Here is an 18,659-nt window from a genome sequence, read left to right as displayed (position 1 = left end):
ATTCAGCTCAGGTCATAATCTCAGGGTTGTGAGATCCAGTCTGGGTCAAGTTCCATGCTCAGAATGGATTCTGCTTGAGATTCTTTCCCCCTCCCTCCCCTTCCCCTCTGTACCTTCCTTGCCCTGCTCATGTTCTCTCTAAAATCAATCTATCTTCTTAAAAATAAATTAATTAATTAAAAAATAAAGGAAAAAAAAAAACAGCGCGCGCGCACATGGTCGCCTGGATGGTTTATTTAGTTGGTTAAGCAACAGACTCCCGATTTCGGCTCAGGTCATGATCTCAGGGGCATGAAATCAAGCCCTGTGACAGACTCAATGCTGGGCGTGGAACCTGCTTAAGATTCTCTCTTTCCCTTTCCCTGTGCCCCTCCCCCTCTAAAACAAAACAAAACAAAACGATACAAACAAAACCCCAAATCATCCTGGACACTTAACTTTTCTATTATCTGTCACTTTGCCCTCCATTAGCTCTACAAATGACCCTGCCTAAATATCTCCCTTTATAGGTGAAACAGGGGAATGGCAGTGTCCAAAAAGGGCAATATGGCTTCTCCCTCATACCGTAGGCATTGTACATCTTGGGGCCCAGATCCGGCCTTACAAAGTAGCTGGGTAGCCTAGAAGCCAGATTGAGCCTGCCATCTCGTTTGGTATACTCTGGCAAGGGAAGGTTCTCCATTAGATCTTCAAACCTACAAAAGATCAGGAAAGATGACTTAACTTGTTACGGGGGAAAAAAGGACAAAGTCCCCTTTTCTATAATTACTTTGAGACGCTCCAGCAAGGCCAGTGTCTCAAGATGACCCACTGTGGTTTACTAACCTTGTTGGCATCATGTCCCGAAAATCTTCCCCAGGAGGCCAGTCCTTGAGTTTAAGCACCATTGGCTGCCCATCTTCCGATCTTAATCGCTCTGGAAGATAGAAAGCACTCCCATAATCTGCTAGTTTGGCTGCTGCCTGATTTTTTCAGTGACCAAAAGTTTTCACTTCTTATTTGCAGACTTGTAACCTGTCATAATGGACTACGTGGGCTTTGTTTTCCTCACCTACTGCTTTAGTACATGCTATACTTTTTTCCATCTCACAGGGATTCCACCCTATTCCTCAGTGAAGTGCTCCACACAACCCAAGGGAGCATGGGCTTATGCCCAGGTGTGCTCTGGGAGCCATGTGATTGCCATGAGAGCTGCCTGGTTGGCACCAGGACAGAATGTGTGTTCCACCAACCCCCCCCACCCAAACCCACTGCCACATGCCAAGATTTATTTTGAGTCCAGGGGTAGTGATGGGTATATAGATGCTCAGTCAGCCATTACCAAAGCTACTTACTGCATATGATCTCGAAGCCATCCCAGAAATCCCGAACTTTCACATCAGAAATTATAGCACAATTCCTGCAGTTCACCAAGTCCACATCCTGGTCCCCAAATTCCTGGCTAAAGGCTTCTGGCTTCCAGAGTTCAGACTTGAGCTTTTTATGTACCCCTGAAACCAGCACTGGCTGTGGAAACAAAAATATCCCAATCAGAACCATTTAGGAATACATTTAGCTCAGGGCTAAGGGACAGAATAGGAGGTTTCTTGGGACAACCTAGTCTTCTTTACCATGATTTACTGTTCTTTCCCAGTTTCAGAATCTAAAGATTTGAACACGGCAGTTGCAGGAAATGGAGACTACTTCTACTCTATCATTATTCTCGATTCTCACCCTGGGAGGCAGGCCACAGAAATCACTTCTGTTGCTCTGGTATCTACTACTATGCTGGGGTGAAAGAACAAAAAGCTGACAAATCCACCTTTGAGAATACTTCCTCCATCTAGAATGAAAAACTATCCAGACAATTCCATAACCTCCCCCTTTCTCAAGCACCTGCTGAAGTATAAAAATTACTAAGTGTTATCACACTATCCTTCAAATTTGTGTGGCCTTGAAACATTTACCTAGAAAAGTACCACTCACTTCCACCCACCTTTGCCTTACCCCTATGTCACACTTAAGGATTTTCCTCTAAAGGTGTCATTAATGGCAGTCACCACTTCACAGAAATTTCAACTGCCCTTTTAAGAACACAGAGCTACATACTATATAGAATTATAGAAATATAAGGAAACACGATATATGTTTAGGAATCTTCTGATTTTTTTTTAAATCCAAGAAAACCTGAAGTAGCAAGGCTGTCTAAAACGAACTTACTAAGTCTTACTCTCCCTGGCAAAAAGGCTCCCAGACAGAATTGAAACTGCCCTGGCAGCTGTGGTGGATAAGCAACCGGCCTGGCTAACTGCTTATTTCTTACTTACCTGGCCTTGCTTCCAACACTCCCGGAAGATCTTCCAATTATTTTTGTTGCTGGGGTCATGAAGACACAGAAGTCTGCCATCACAGAGCCAGGAATGAGAGGTATGGGGGTCCAGCACATTTAACCCCATCACCATCTCCTTCACTTCCTTTTGGGTATCAGTCAAGTTACAGGCCCGCTTTGCAGCATCTGAGGTTTTCTTATTTTCTACCACCGAGGCAATGATGTGGTCAAGGAAGTTGGGTAGACTGGCCTTGTTCTTCACTCCCTGCCACACACAATTCCATTGGGTAAGTCTGACTGAGGTGCCATGAGAAGAGCACTCACAAAACTGTCTCCCAGTTGTCTTCACAAGAAGGAGTTCTGATTTACCTCATTAAGTTTCATAAAACTTACTGAAATGCCTTTTGTAATTGAAGGGTGGGGTCTGTTAAGTTAAGATCTTAAATCTTCCTGTCCTTCAGATTGTGCTTTACGTTTATAAAAGTACAGAAAGATCCCCTCTGCCTCAGGAGACTGGAGATCTAAGAAATATCTCTGGTATCCAGCCTGGTATTAAGGATTTGCATGGAGACCACAGGGATCATAAAATACTGTAGCTGAGTGGAAAAGATCATTGACTTTGAAGGTTATAAATGTTTTTTCTTGCCAGCATGCCCAAGGGATACAATACCTCAGTTAAGTAATAAAGTGACTTATCAAGGCAGTGCTTTTTTTAACCAGGGAGTATACCCCAATAGAGGGGTAAACCAAAGTATTCAACTGGAAATTTATATTCTGAAAGAAGTCTCCTAATCCCAATTCTGCCCCCACTTCTCACCACAGTGAGAATCTCTCACATGCTTCAGGTGATGGGAAAGCTCAGGTTCAGAAATCAAGGTGACATCTGTAATGTTACAGAACTCAGAGGGCTTTTTTTTTTTTTTTTAAGATTTTATTTATTTATTTGACAGACAGAGATCACAAGTAGACAGAGAGGCAGGCAGAGAGAGAGAGGGAAGCAGGCTCCCCGCTGAGCAGAGAGTCCGATGTGGGACTCGATCCCAGGACCCTGAGATCATGACCTGAGCCGAAGGCAGCGGCTTAACCCACTGAGCCACCCAGGCGTCCCTAAATTTTATTTATTTATTTGACAGAGAGACAGAGATCACAAGCAGGCAGAGAGGCAGGCAAAGAGAAGGGGGAAGCAGGCTCCCTGCTGAGCAGGAAGCCTGATACCAGGCTCGATCCCAGAACCCCGAGATCATGACCTGAGCTGAAGGCAGAGGCTTAACCCACTGAGCCACCAAGTCACCCATCTCAGAGGGCTTTTGTACACCTGATATTCCTATGCCTGAAATATCACTAATCATTATCTGTACAGAGTACATGTAATCATGTAACTTCCTGGGAAAACTAAAAAAGGAAAAGGAGAACTGACAGAGCATGTACAAATAAAACAGAGCCAAAAGTGACTTTTTAAAAATTCATGAATCTAAAAGAGAAAAAATATTCACATCATACAGGGCTCAACAACCCACAATTCATTGAATTTCAGCCATTAATCACAAAAAAGAATGACAAGCATGTTTATGTACTTGCTTGAAATGATCTCAAAGATAATACAGACTGAAAGCAGAAGAGTAAGGTGTAGAACATGTATGTAAAAAGAGGGAGAAGAAACTATATATATATATATATATAGTAAAGCCCCTGAAACGATCATGACTGACCTCCAAAAAGGAAAACAGGTGGTGGGGAGACAATGACAGGAAGGAGACTTTTCACTCTATCTTTTAAATTTTCTATCTTGTGGGGCACTGGGTGGCTCAGTGGGTTAAGCCTTTGCTTTCAGCTCAGGTCATGGTCTCAGGGTCCTGGGATTGAGTCCCGAATCAGGATCTCTGCTTGGCAGTGAGCCTGCTTCCCGCCTCTCTGCCTGCCTCTCTGCCTACTTGTGATCTCTCTCTCTGTCAAATAAATAAATAAAATCTTAAAAAAAAAAAAAATTTCTACCTTGTGAATTCCTTCATTCAGTAAATGCTTATCAAACATCTATGTATCAAACTCTGGCACTAGTGATTTAAAAGTAAATAGAACAGTTAAAAATTCTTTAAGGAGAGGTAAGACAGAAAAGAAATTAAACACGGTAGTGAATGCTATGGAATATCAAATGCAGGGAAAACAGTTATGGAGGATGGGAGTGTGATGGACTTCAGAAAGGGTGATTTAAAGGGGTACGTCTGGGTACTACAGTCAGTTAAAAAGGGTGATTTAAGAAGGCTTACAGGATGTGACATTTTAGGAGGGAGGAGACAAAAGTGATGAAGCAAGCCTGTGGTTACATGGGAAAGTTCATTCCAGGTAGAAGGACAAATGCAAAGGCTCTGAAGAAGAAGCCTGCCGGTCACATTCAAAGAATACGAAAGTGGTGTGGTTAGAGCAGCTTGCACAAGCAGAGTGGTAGCTGAAGTCAGAGAAATGTAGGCAAGATGCACAGACAGGGCTGGAGCCTTACCATCCACAGAAAGAACTCTGCTTATACTAGGAGTATAGCCCCTATACTAGGAGTATAGCCCCTGAAGGAGTTTAGGCAGAACTGACATAAATCATGGCTAGGAGATCACTTATATTTTAAAAGAATCACTCTAGTTGCTGTGTTGACAACAGACTATATAGAGTGGAAAAGGGAAGAAATAAAGGGGACCTGTAAGGAGTTTACTCCAAATACGCAGGAAAGAGAGGATGCTGGCTCAGACGATAGGAAATGGTGGAGCCAATGAGAAATAAGTGGACTCTGAATACATTTTAAAGATCAAACTGAGGGGAACCTGGGTGGCTCAGTGGATTAAAGCCTCTGCCTTCAGCTCAGGTCATGATCTCCAGGTCCTGGGATCAAGTCCTGCATTGGGCTCTCTGCTCAGCAGGGAGCCTGCTTCCTCCTCTCTCTCTTTCTGCCTCTCTGCCTACTTGTGATCTCTGTCAAATAAATAAATCTTAAAAAAAAAAAAAAAAGATCAATCTGAAAGAATGTGCTGACAGATTAGATATGAAATGTGAGAGATGGGAGTCCTGAATGACTCCAAGATTTTGGCCAAGCAATGGAAGAATGCAAATGCCCATTACCAAGAGAGGAAACTAAGGGAGAAGCAGGCTTACGGGTAGAAGATGAGGCAAGAATGTGGTCTTACATGTGTTACATGGTTACATGGTTTGAGGTATCTATTAGATATCCAAGAGAAGGTAACATGGATGTACTTCCTAAGTTAAAAAAAAAAATAATGCCCATTATTTTTCAATGTCTCAATTTTACTAACCTCTTGACAGGGCAAAAAATTTTCATGATTTAAAAGGATCTCAAACATTCCCCAAACTCAAATGTAAAGAAAGATCTTGTTAACTGGACAGACAACGTAGAGAATACAAGTCACCCAAACATACTCTAACCCAGTTATCAGATCTCCAATGGCTCTTCACTGGAAAAGGCTAGAGTTGTAGAAAGGACACTTACTGCTGAGGATGTAGAGAAGACGGGGGGGAAGGGTATGCCTGTGTCCAAGGGGGTTTGAGGAAGCTTTCCAGGCCCAGAGTGAAGGAGGTCTCGAAGACTAGAGCCTTCAGTTTTGTTGTTAGAGGCAGTGGGACCCAGTAACAGACTGTTGAAAAGCTTTGGAGTCAACGGAGAGACCTTTGCAGTGGAGTTGAACGAGTCCAGCCCAAAGGGTGAATGAGACTCTTTACTGAGCACCGACCTCAGGGACCCTGCTTCTGTAAGGACATAACCGGGAACAGTATTAGGCATGATAAGGAACATCCAACAGGCAACTGACTCCTAAAAATCAGCCAAGTGGGAAGGAGCAGATTTTCCCCACTCCTGCCCCCCAAACTACATGTAGTTTTGTATGGACCAAGCCTGACCAGGTATGACTACAGCAGGATCATGGCCAAGGAGAAGCTCTCCTACTACTTTCTTCCTTTCCCAGATCTGAATTTCAAACTTTCTCTTGTTCCCATCCATCTTTCATCTCCTTCACTTGCTAAGACAGTGTCTTTACAAGGGGGTCTTCAGAAGACCTGTAATGGAATCACCTGGAGTGATCACAAGAAATGGAGATTCTTGATAGTCCTTTAAGAGGTTGTCACTTAATAGTTCTGGTGAGGCATAGGAATCTGCATTTTTAACAATTCCCCAGGTGACTTTGTGCCCACTGAAAACCTGGCTGCATAACAGAACCACCTGGAAGCTTATTAAAACTCTATGATTGATTCTGACTAAAGAGGTCTGGGGTAGAGCCCAGGCATATGATTTTTAAAAAAAGCTCCACTTCTAGAAAGAAAATGAAGGAGATTCCCTCATTTATGTGATTAGCAAGAGAATGCAAGCAGCACGCTTTGTAAATGTGGATGGTAATGTGCGAGTCTGAAGAATCCCTGAATAACTCAAGTGTTCCACCCGCTGGCAGGGCAAAGGCTTGTGTTTATCTCACCTTTTGTTTCCTCTTTAGCCTTCTGAGTTGCTAAATCTGCCAACCAGTGCAGGGCAGAAGAGGGGGGAGCTGTGTCGGGGCAAGGGGGCCTGATGGCTTTTAGCTCACTATTGCTATTTGAAGCTGAACTCTCTGCTTTCAGAGAGTCATCAGATCTGATATCAGTGCTGTCGGCTTTCGGAACATGGTCGGTCTCTGATGTTACTGCTGCAGTTCCTCCTCCGCCTGAGAAGGTGGTTTCACTTCCAGAAGAGGCACTAGGGTTTATGCTAGGAAGCTAAAGCATAGAAGGCCAACATGGTTAGAGTGCTGTCCTTGCACAGGAAAAAAAAAACAACACAGTAAGGGCTGCTGACACTGAAAAAGTCTGGGAAAACAACGTGAAACTGTCCCATAAACTGCTATTTCATTCATTCATTAATTCACCATACATTTAAGGAGTTCTGCAATGTGTCAGAAACTTGGTTCTGTGGAAAGAACAGTTGAATGTAACAAATATTTTAAAATGTTATTAAAATACATTTATTTAGCATGCCCGAAGCAGCTCAATTTCTGCACTGGCAAACTGGTGATTAGAAAGTAATCTCATTAAGCTGTTCTGAGGATTAAATGAGATCGTATACGCAGAGAGTCTGGTATAGTGTTTGGCACACATAAATAATCCATAAATGTTTATTGTTCTATTACTGAATTTTCCAGATGATTAGCCTTAATTCCTGTGGCTCCCTCCTGACCATGTGTTGGTTGTGTTCTTGGAAAGCAGGTAGGGGTATGTGTGTGGGTGTGCATTTGTGTTTTAAAAACAGCCTCTCGTTCAAAACAGTTACCATCAAACCGGAATGACCTCCACCTCTGACAGAGCAATGAGCAAACCACTGCCTCTCTGGAGGCCTGGCACTGTTTTCAGGGTAGAATGATCCCAGCTCAGCAGGCCAGTCTTCACATTTCTGTCCTCAGTACCTAACATGACAAGGACAGGGACCATGCACACAGATAGGACTGCCTTCCTAGTAACATTTTCTATACTTCTCACCTATATAAGGACTCTAAAGTGTAAATCTTGACAAGATGCAGAGAATTTCTTTGTGCTATTTATCAACCCAGCCTGAAATGGTTTTAAAAATGTCTGAAGAGAAACTCATACCAGGCAGAGGGAATCAAATCCCTGAGTAACATTTTTGGGGCTCTCTCTAGAAACACTTCTCCATCCCCTAATTCCTCAGGTATCCTACAGTAGCCTAGGACAACATAGGTGAAAATGGGGGCACTTCCCAGAACTAAGAGGTGAAGTTTCTCTCACTTATACCCGCACATACCACTTTACCTGTGACATCCCATTGGTGACAGCAGGTCTCAGCACAGATTTGTTCTGCCGACTAATACAAGGGCAGTTTGCTTTTATTCCCCATTTGCCCCGGGCAGCATGTACCATGTCTCCAATATTGTAAAGAGCTGGAAGACAGACAGCAACAACGAAAGCCGCAGAATGTTTTATGTGCCAGGTATTGTGCTAAGGATCTCATTTACATTACCCTCCTCAACCCTTAGCACATTTCAGTGAGGTGGTAGCCTTTACCCTCAATTTTTTTTGAAAAAGATTTTACTTACTATTTTATTTATTTGACAGAGAGAGAGAGTACACAAGCAGGGGGAGCAGAAGGCAGAGGGAAGGGGAGAAGCAGGCTCCTGGCTGAGCACAGAGCCTGACATGGGACTAGATCTCAGGACCCGAAGGCAGACGCTTAACTGACCAAGCCACCCAGGCACCCCTAAATTTATTTAAGCAGGATCCACACCCAGACCTCAAGACCCTGAGATTAAGAGTTGCATGTTCAGGGCGCCTGGGTGGCTCAGTGGGTTGAGCCTCTGCCTTCGGCTCAGGTCATGGTCTCAGGGTCCTGGGATTGAGTCCCAAATCAGGCTCTCTGCTCGGCAGGGAGCCTGCTTCCCCCTCTCTCTCTCGGCCTGCATCTCTGCCTACTTGTGATCTCTGTCAAATAAATAAGTAAAATCTTAAAAAAAAAAAAAAAAAAAAAAAGAGTCGCATATTCTACCAACTGAACACCAGCCAGGCACCCCTAAAGATTGTATTTTTTTTTAAGTGATCACTACACCCAATATAGGGCTCGAACTCACAGCCCCAAGATCAAGCACTGCACTCCACTGACTGAGGTAGCCAGGTGCCCCACACTCTCAATTTCTGATGATGAAACTGATCCTCAGAGTAGTTTACGTCATTTGCTCAAACACACATAGTTGGTAAATGGAAGTACTAACAGTTTAGCTGAGGTATACTTAGCCCTAAAGTTCTGTGCACTCTTAACTACTAAGCTACACTCCCTCTTCTAGTAAACATTAGCAAGCTGACCTGTAGGAGAAACTCTAGGGGTAGATTCCTTAATGTTCGAAAGCATGGTAAACATTTTGAATTGTATACTTGAGATTTGTATACTTTAAGTTATACCTAACAAAAAAGAAAATGTAGAGAAAAAAACCAGACCAGGGCGCCTGGGTGGCTCAGTGGGTTAAAGCCTCTGCCTTTAGCTCAGGTCATGATCCCAGGGTCCTGGGATCGAGCCTTGCATCGGGCTCTCTGTTCGTCGGGGAGCCTGCTTCCTCTTCTCTCTCTGCCTGCCTCTCTGCCTACTTGTGATCTCTGTCAAATAAATAAATAAAATCTTAAAAAATAAAAAAATAATAAAAATTTTAAAAAACAAACAAACAAAAACCCAGACCAGTGCAAACTTAACATGAACATATAACCAATGCTTAGATCAGCAGGGAGCAGCCATCCTACCAGTGCACTGAGGGAACCCTTCTGCTTGGAGGCACTGAGTATAAGGATCCAGAGTGCCCCTTGCACAGCAGAGGAGAATACAGATAGTAGACTGGCCATCTTCAATGTCTATGTGTTATCAGAAGTATGGAAGCTGGAAACTTTTTGGATGACTCACTGAAGTAAGCTGGGACTGTGACATAAACAGGATCACTCATTCCTACTGTTAAGATGCCTTCTTCAGGGATTCAAGAAGTCTGATTAGCTTAAGGTGGATTTTTACAAACCTAAAATCAAAAGTCTTTCTAGAAGCATTTGGGACTTTTTCTATTCTGATCCTACCAACCACAGGAATGTAAAATGTTACGTGGAAAAGTAACCAATGTCTCCAACCAGAAATGTGAGGCAAAGTGTGTGCACTGGCTGCATAAAATCTAACAGCTATCTAACGATTCAAACTGTCAGAAAAATCTGGGGAGGCTAAATAAAATCTGGCCAGGATAAACCACCTCACCAGATTTTATGGTGTGTGAGTTATACCTAAATTAACTTAAAAACACTTTTTTCCCCTCAAATGTTTTTTTTATTTTTAGTATTTTTTTGAAGTTTATTTAAGTAATTTCTATACCCAATATGGGGCTCAAACACACAACCCCAAAATCAAGAACCACCACTCCTCTGAGCTAGCCAGGAGCCCTTCTTTCACCAAATTTTAAAAAGAACTCCCTTACCTGTGCCAGGGATGATCTGTGTGGGCATGAGATTCTCTGGTTCATGGGACTGCCCCTTTGCACACTTCAACCAGGAGAAAACCTCTTCATCACCCATCTCTTCTGTCTCTGAAACAGAAATGAAAGAACTTCATTTATTTTACGAGGGTCACAAGATGTATCCTTCTCAGTGAGTCAGAGTTCCAGATCCTATAGGCCAACTTTCTCTCGGGCCAGAGAAGACATCATCTAACTTTCAAAGAATCTGCTTCATTGTTTTATTATTTATTGTATATACATACAAAAAATTCAACAATTTAAAGTGTGCACTTCAATGTAATTTTGACAAATGTATACAATTGTATACACACCACCACCTTCACGATATAGAACTTTCCATCTCCCTTCCTGATGTTCCCTCAAGTCCTATGCTTGTGGTCAAAGCCTTTTCTTAATCTCTGGCCACCACTGATCAACTTTCTAATACTAACGTTTTGCTTTTTCTAGAATTTCATATAATTGGAAGCATACAGCATATAGTCATTTGTGTCAGGTTTCTTTCAGATAGCATGATTTGAGATTTATACATACTGTTCATGTATCAGTAATCATTCTTTGTTAATGGCTGAATACTCTTCCATTGTATGGATATACTTTTTTTTTTTTTAACATACTTATTTACCAGCTGGTGAACAGTTGGATTGTTTCCAATTTTGGGCTATTATGAATAAAGCTGCTATAAACATCCAAGTACAATCTTTTATGTGGACATGTTTTCATTTCTCTTATAAATCCCTAGAAGTGGGATGCTGGGTCATATGGAATGTTTATAAGAAATGGCCATACAGGTTTTCCAAAGTGAGGTTATCAGTGTGCATTCCTACCAGCAATTTTAAGAGTTCTAGTTCTTTCACATCCTTGGCAACACTTGGTATTATCAGTCACTAAAATTCTAGCCTTCCAAGTGGATCCAGGGATTGTTCATTATGGTTCTAATTTTCTATTGATCTATCTTCTTTGGTAAAGTATTTGTTCAAATCTTTTTTTTTTTTTTTTTAAATTTAAGATTATTTATTTATTTATTTGACAGACAGAAATCACAAGTAGGCAGAGAGGCAGGCAGAGAGGAGGAAGCAGGCTCCCCACTGAGCAGAGAGCCCGATGTGGGGCTCGATCCCAGGACCCTGGGATCATGACCTGAGCTGAAGGCAGAGGCCTTAATCCACTGAGCCACCCAGGCGCCCCTGTTCAAATCTTTTGCTCACTTAAAAACTGGGTTGTCTTAAAGCCTCTGCCTTCGGCTCAGGTCATGATCTCAGGGTCCTGGGATCGAGTCCCGCATCGGGCTCTCTGCTCAGCAGGGAACCTGCTTCCTCCTCTCTCTCTGCCTGCCTCTCTGCCTATTTGTGATCTCTGTCTGTCAAATAAATAAAATCTTTAAAAAAAAAAGGGGGCGCCTGGGTGGCTCAGTGGGTTAAAACTGGGTTGTCTGTATTATGATGCAGCCATCAAAAATATGAAATCTTGGCATTTGCAATAACATGGATGGAACTAGAGGGTATAATGCTAAGTGAAATAAGTCAATCAGAGAGGAACATCTCCCACTGATTATCATATGATCTCACTGATATGTGGAATTTAAGAAACAAGGCAGAGGATCATAGGGGAAGAGGGGGAAAAAAATGAAACAAGACGAAACCAGAGAGGGAGACTAACCATGAGCGACTCTTAATCTCAGGAAACAAATTGAGGGTTGCTGGAGTGGAGGGGGGTTGGAGGGATTGGGTAGCTGGATGATGGACACTGGGAAGGATATGTGCTGTGGTGAGTGCTGTAAATTGTGTAAGGATGAATCACATACCTATACCCATGAAACAAATACATTATATAACAAAATACATTATATGTTAATTTTAAAAAATTAGTTTGTCTTCTTATTGAGTTCTAAGACGTCTTTATGGTGGATTCAAGTCCTTTAACAAATATGGGATCAATCTCTTCTCCCAATCTGTGGCTTACCTTTTTATTTGAGACTGTTTTTTTGAACAGCGATAGCTTTCAAATTTGATAATTTGTCCTATCTAAAAAATATTTACCCAACCCAAGGATACAAAGATCTTCTATTTTTTCTTCTGGAGGTTTTATAGTTTTAGCTTTATGTTTAGGCCCATGATTTACTTAAGAGTTAACTTTTAATATATGACATGAGTAAAAATTAAGTTTATTTTATTTGAGTATGGATACACAGTTTATTCCAGTACCATTTGTTGAAAGAACTATCTTTTCCCCACTGAATTATTGTGGCACCTTTGTTAACTAATCAGCTGATTATATGTGTGCTTATTTCTGTTTTATTGTATTACCACAATCCCTTGATTCCTGTAGCTATATCATAACTCTTAAAATGAAGTAGTATAGGGGCGCCTGGGTGGCTCAATGGGTTGGGCCTCTGCCTTCGGCTTGGGTCATGATCTCAGGGTCCTGGGATCGAGCCCCGCATTGGGCTTTCTGTTCCGTGGGGAGCCTGCTTTCTCCTCTCTCTCTCTGCCTGCCTCTCTGCCTACTTGTGATCTCTGTCAAATAAATAAATAAAATCTTTAAAAAAAATTGTAGTATAAATCCTCCAACTGCCTCCTTCTTTTTCAAAATTGTTTTCATTATTCTAGTCCTTTGATTTCATGTAAATTTTAGAACCAGCTTGTCAATTTCTACAAAAAGGTCTACTGGGATTTTGATTTGAATTACATGTAATAGATTAATTTGGAAGAAGTGACATCTTAGTACACCATCTTCTTTCCATGAATATGTCACATCTCTGCATTTATTTTGTCTTTTTTCATTTTTCTCAGCAATTGTAGTTTTCAGTGTATGCGTTTTTTGCATTTTGACTAAATTTATCCCTACACAATTCATGTTTTTTTTTTTTTTTAAAGATTTTATTTATTTATTTGAGAGAGAGAGTATGAGGAGGGGGAGGATCAGAGGGAGAAGCAGACTCCCTGCCAAGCAGGGAGCCCGATGCGGGACTCGATCCCAGGACTCCAGGATCATGACCTGAGCCGAAGGCAGTTGCTTAACCAACTGAGCCACCCAGGCCCCCACAATTCATGTTTTTTTGATGCTGCCATAAAGGATAGTGATTTAAAAATTCAAATTGCTCACTGACAGCATATAGAAATAGAATTGATTTTTGTTGTGTTTTGTCCTGCAATCTTGCTAAACGCACATTTTAGTTCTTGTAGCTTTTTTGTAGATTTCTTAGGCTTTTTTTCTTTCTCTTCTTTGAATTTTTTTTTTTTTAAAGATTTTATTTATTTGACAGAGATCACAAGTAGTCACAGAGGCAGGCAGATAGAGAGGAGGATGCAGGCTCCCCGCTGAACAGAAAGCCCGATGCGGGACTCGATCCCAGGACCCTGAGATCATGACCTGAGCTGAAGGCAGAGGTTTTAACCACTGAGCCACCCAGGCGCCCCCCACCCCTTTTAAAAAATAATCACTACATCTGGGGTGCTTGGCTGGCTCAGTCCTTAGAACACATGACTCCTGAAATTGACTCTTGGGTTGTGAGTGCAAGCCCCACAGCAGGTATAGAGATTACCTAAAAATAAAATCTAAAAAAGACTACGAAGTTAAAAAAAACAAATCTCTACACCCATCATGGAGCATGAACCCACGACCATGAGATCAAGAGTCACAACCTACTGGTCCAGCCAGGCACTCTACTTGGTATTTACTATACAGATGCCATGTCTCCTGGAAATAAAAACGTTTTACTTCGTTCCAGTCTATATGCCTTTTTTGGGGGGCGCAGGTGCGGGAAGGGTATGCTTTTATTTCTTGATGTGTAGAAATGTGTAGTAACTCCAGCTTAGTGTTGAGAAATTATGAAAAGTAGACATCTTGCTTTGCTCCTGATCTCAGGGAGAAAAGGTCAGTCTTTTGAATTATATAAGATGCCCCTATCTGTACCTAGGTTCAGTGCTTTTCAACCTTAATTTATCACTCCCTCAAAGACCTTTATGGACAGGTTTTTTGGTTTTTGTTGTTGTTTTTGTAATAGTGCTATCCACCCCAACAAAACTGAATACAAGATATACTATGTATCTGTTTACTTGTCCCATCTTTTGAACTAGCTGCTCTTATGATTTGATTTTTTCTCTACTTTTGGCTTATTAGCTATATATAACCTTTGTTACTATTGGCCCTAGGGTTTGTAGTGTCTCTAACTTAACACAGTCTATATTCAAATATTATACCACTCTTTTCCCTGAGACCCCCGTAAAATTGAACTAATTCCATTTCCCTTCTTTTGTGCTATTACTACATATTTTAATTTTACATATATTATCAACCCCTCATTACATTGTTACTTTTCCTTTAAACAACTATCTTTTAGGGTGCCTGGGTGGCTCAGTGGGTTAAAGCCTCTGCCTTCGGCTCAGGTCATGATCTCAGGGTCCTGGGATCGAGTCCCGCATCGGGCTTTCTGCTCAGCAGGGAGCCTGCTTCCTCCTCTCTCTCTGCCTGCCTCTTTGCCTACTTGTGATCTTTCTCTATCAAATAAATAAATAAAATCTTTAAAAAAATTAAAAAAAAAAACCAACTATCTTTTAGAGAGAGTAAAAAAAACAAGAAAGCCTTTCATATCTACTTATATATTTTTCACGTAGGAAGTTTTTCATTCCTTTGTGTAAATCTGAATTCCTTTACTGTATCAAGAGCTTTCTGACAAGTTGGCTGTCATTCTTATCTTCGTTACTTTGTATATAATTTGTTTTTTTACCCTCCTGTGATTTTCAGATTTTCTCTTTCTCTTACTGCTTTCCAGTAAGGTGGTTTTTGATGTGTTTTGGATGGTTTAATGCTTCTGTTTGAGATTAATTGCTGGATTTGTGGTTTTATAGCTTTTTCATCAAATTTGGAAAACTTGTGGCATTATTTGTTCAGATATTTTTTTATACCTGTCCTCCCACTGTTGCTCTTTCTGGAACTCCCAACAATTTTGTTTCATAAACTGCCTGATACTTCCTATACTTCAACAAGGCACTCTTCAATTTATAAGTTTAAGTCTGTCTTCTCTCCTCAGTGTTGGCTTCTATTGTTATGTCCAACTTCAGTTTCTTCTGCAGTGTCTAATTTGCCATTATCCCACCTAGTATAAATTTTTTTAAAGATATTTTTCATACCTAGATGATTCACTTGGGTCTCTTATGTATTCTGTTTCTCTACTCATCATGTTCATGTCTCCCTTTATGTCTTTCAATATATTTATACCATTTATAATAGCAGCTTTAAGGTCCTTTTACAGTAATTCTATCATCACTGTCATTTCTGGATTTGTTTCTATTGATGGTTTCTTTCCCACAGATTACTGGTTATATTATCCTGCCTTTTTTGCAAACATGATTATTCTTTTACTTTAAAATTTTTATTACTGAAGCATAGTTGACATATAGTTGATACTCTGTAGTTTCACGTTTACAACATAATGATTTGATTCTGTACGTTACTCCATGCTCCCCAAGACAAATGTAGGTGCCATCTGCCACCACACAATATTATTACAACGTTAATGACTAGATTCCCTGTGCCATAATTTTCATCCCTGTGATGACTTTATCACTGGAACTCTGTACCTCTTAAACCCTCTCACCTATTTTGCTCACCTCCCATTGCTTCCCCTCAGGCAATCACTAGTCTGTTCTCTGCATTTATTTATGAGTTTATTTGTTCATTTTGGTTTTATTTTTATTTTTTTTAGAGAGAGAGCAAGCAAGCAAGAACATGTGAGTGGGGGTGGGGTGGCAAAAGGAGAGGGAATCTTTTTTTTAAAGATTTTATTCATCAGAAAGAGAGCAAGAGTGAGCATGAGAGTACAAGCAGGGAGAGCCTCAGGCAGACGGAGAAGCAGGCTTCCCACTGAGCAAGGAGCTCGATGTGGGGCTCGATGTGGGACTCGATCCCAGGACCCTGGGATCATGACCTTAGCCAAAGGCAGACACTTAACCAACTAAGTCACTCAGGTACCTCCCCAGCTTTTTGAAGATTTTATTTATTGGAGAGAATCTTAAGCAGACTCCAAGCCCAGCGTAGGGGCTGACATGGGGCTCAATCTCATGGTCCTTAGATCATGATCTGAGCTGAAATTAAGAGTTGGACACTTAACTGACTGAGCCACCCAGGCACCCCTTTATTATTTTTTTTTTTTAATTAAAAAAATTTTTTTAAAGTAGTCTCTATGCCCAATGTGGGGCTTGAACTTGTCCCCGAGATCAAGACTTGCATCTGATTGAGCCAGCCAGCCAGGTGTCCCTGTTTTGTTTTTGAGATTTCACACATAAGTGAAAAATACGGTATCTATCTTTGTCTGATTTATTTCACTTAGTGCAATACTCTTTAAGTACATCCATGTTTTTCCAAGTGGCAAGATGTCCTTATTTATGGCAGAGTAGTATTTCATCACGTGTATGGAGATACATATGTGTATACCCTGCCCTCCCATTTTTTTAATCCATTCATCAACAAATGGACACTTGGGTTGCTTCCATATCTTGCCTATTGTAAACAGCAATGCAGTAAACACTGTGGTACATTTTTTTGAATTAGCATATCCATTTTCTTTGGAGGACCTCCATACTGTTTTCCACAGTGGCTACACCAATTTAAATTCCCACCAATAGTGCATGAAGGTTCCTTTTTCTCCATTCTCCCCAACAGTTGTTATTTCTTGTCTTTTTGATACTTGCCCTTCTGACATGCGTGACACAGGATCTCACTGTGGTTTTGGTCTGCATTTACCTGATGGGAATAATGTGGAACATGTCTTCATGTGTCTGCTGGCCATCTGTATGCCTTCTTTGAAAAAATGTCTATGCAGGTCCTCTGCCCATTTTTTAACCAGACAGGTTTTTTGTTTTTGTTTTGTTTTGGTGGGGGGGGCATTGATATAAGTTATCTATATAGTTTGGATATTAACCCTTTATTGGATATATCACTTGCAAATATCTTCTTCCATTCAGGAGGCTGCCTTTTTGCTTTGTTGATGGTTTCCTTTGCTGTAGAAAAGCTTTTTATTTTGGTATAGTCCCAACAGTTTATTTTTCTTTTGTTTCCCTTGCCTGAAGAGACGTATTCAGAAAAATGTTGCTAAGGCCAATACCCAGGGGATTACTGCCTATGTTCTCTTACATGTGTTTTATGGTTTTGGGTTTCACATTTAGTTATTTAATCCATTTTGAGTTTATTTTTGTGTATGGTGTTAAGACAGTGGTCTGGTTTCATTCCTTTGCAAGTAGTTGTCCAGTACCAAAGAGACTCATACCAGCTCCTTCCTCCCTCCCTCCTTCTTCCTTCCTTCCCTTTCTTTCCTTCTATCTTTCTCAAGTCAACTCTATCCCCAGTGTGGGGCTCATATTCATGACCCTGAGATCAAGAGCTGCATGCTCTACTGAGCCAGCCAGTTGCCCCCTGATTTTTCATGACTAAATGCAGTTTTTTTACTTTAATGTTTCAGAATGCTGGATTTTGTTGTAATCCTTTCAAGAATGTTTGGTTTTAGTCTGGTGCATAGTTAAGTAGCCTGCAGATCAGTTGGATCCTTCCTAGGCTTGCTTTACACTATGTTATCTCCAGAGCCCCCTTTATTCTGGAACTACGTTAGTCCCACTGTCAAACTGTGACCCTTCTGGACTCTTCCCAGTGTCTTTCTGGTAGCAATACAAATGGTAAGTTATGGAAATTATTACGTCAATTGGTTTCTGAAGGTTCCTTTTTGGGCCTCATATATGTGCAGATCACTATACAGCCAAAAACTGAGGTGACTGCTCTGCAGCCTCTGCTGTTCTCTCTGTGCAGCTCTAAGGTTTTTAGCACACTGCCTTACTCTTCTCAGACTCTGAGCTCTGTCTCAGCTCAGTGAGACTGCCAGAAGGTTTTAGTTGCTCTTCCCTCTACTGCAGCCTGGAAACTGCCTGCAGGCAGTAAACTGGAGAAATTGTAGGATTTGCCTTGGTTCTTCTCTTCTCTTCCAGATCACAGACTCATGCTGCCTGCGGTCCAATGTCTAAAACCGTGGATTCACACATTTAGTCTGGTTTTCTTGTTTATGGCAGGAGGGCAATTCCTGTGGAAGTTAATCTTTCATGGGCAGAAGTGGAAGATATGATAGCTACACAACACACAGTAAGTAGTGAATGTTAGGCCCTGGGCTAACCACTTAAATATCTCATTTAATCCTCACAATGATGGAGAGAGAGAAAGAGAGAGAGAGAGAGAGAGAGAGAGAGAGAAGTACTCATGTCACCTTTGTTTTATAGATAAGGAAATTGAGACTCTAGTGATTAAGAAACTAGCCCAAGATAGCACAGTTGGCGTAATAAGCTGTGAAAGGAGATTTCAAA

The 18,659-nt window shown here is 41.2% G+C and overlaps 1 protein-coding gene across 2 annotated transcripts in view; it reads right to left on the bottom strand.

The window, feature by feature from the left end:
• Nucleotides 1-18,659, bottom strand: part of KDM3B (lysine demethylase 3B) — a 71,117-nt gene that overhangs the window by 7,704 nt on the left and 44,754 nt on the right. For both annotated transcript variants that reach the window (XM_047731205.1, XM_047731206.1), the window contains 8 exons: nucleotides 10,279-10,386; nucleotides 8,096-8,223; nucleotides 6,772-7,048; nucleotides 5,796-6,052; nucleotides 2,307-2,573; nucleotides 1,335-1,506; nucleotides 826-916; nucleotides 565-695 (listed from right to left, as the gene is read on the bottom strand). In XM_047731205.1, the coding sequence (XP_047587161.1) occupies nucleotides 565-695; nucleotides 826-916; nucleotides 1,335-1,506; nucleotides 2,307-2,573; nucleotides 5,796-6,052; nucleotides 6,772-7,048; nucleotides 8,096-8,223; nucleotides 10,279-10,386 (1,431 nt within the window). The remainder of the gene's footprint in view (nucleotides 1-564; nucleotides 696-825; nucleotides 917-1,334; nucleotides 1,507-2,306; nucleotides 2,574-5,795; nucleotides 6,053-6,771; nucleotides 7,049-8,095; nucleotides 8,224-10,278; nucleotides 10,387-18,659) is intronic.

Source organism: Lutra lutra, chromosome 5 (genome assembly GCF_902655055.1).
Source record: "Lutra lutra chromosome 5, mLutLut1.2, whole genome shotgun sequence".
NCBI lineage: Eukaryota > Metazoa > Chordata > Mammalia > Carnivora > Mustelidae > Lutra > Lutra lutra.
The sequence above is the reverse complement of the archived record's forward strand: the minus strand, read 5'-3'. Positions and strand labels throughout refer to the sequence as shown.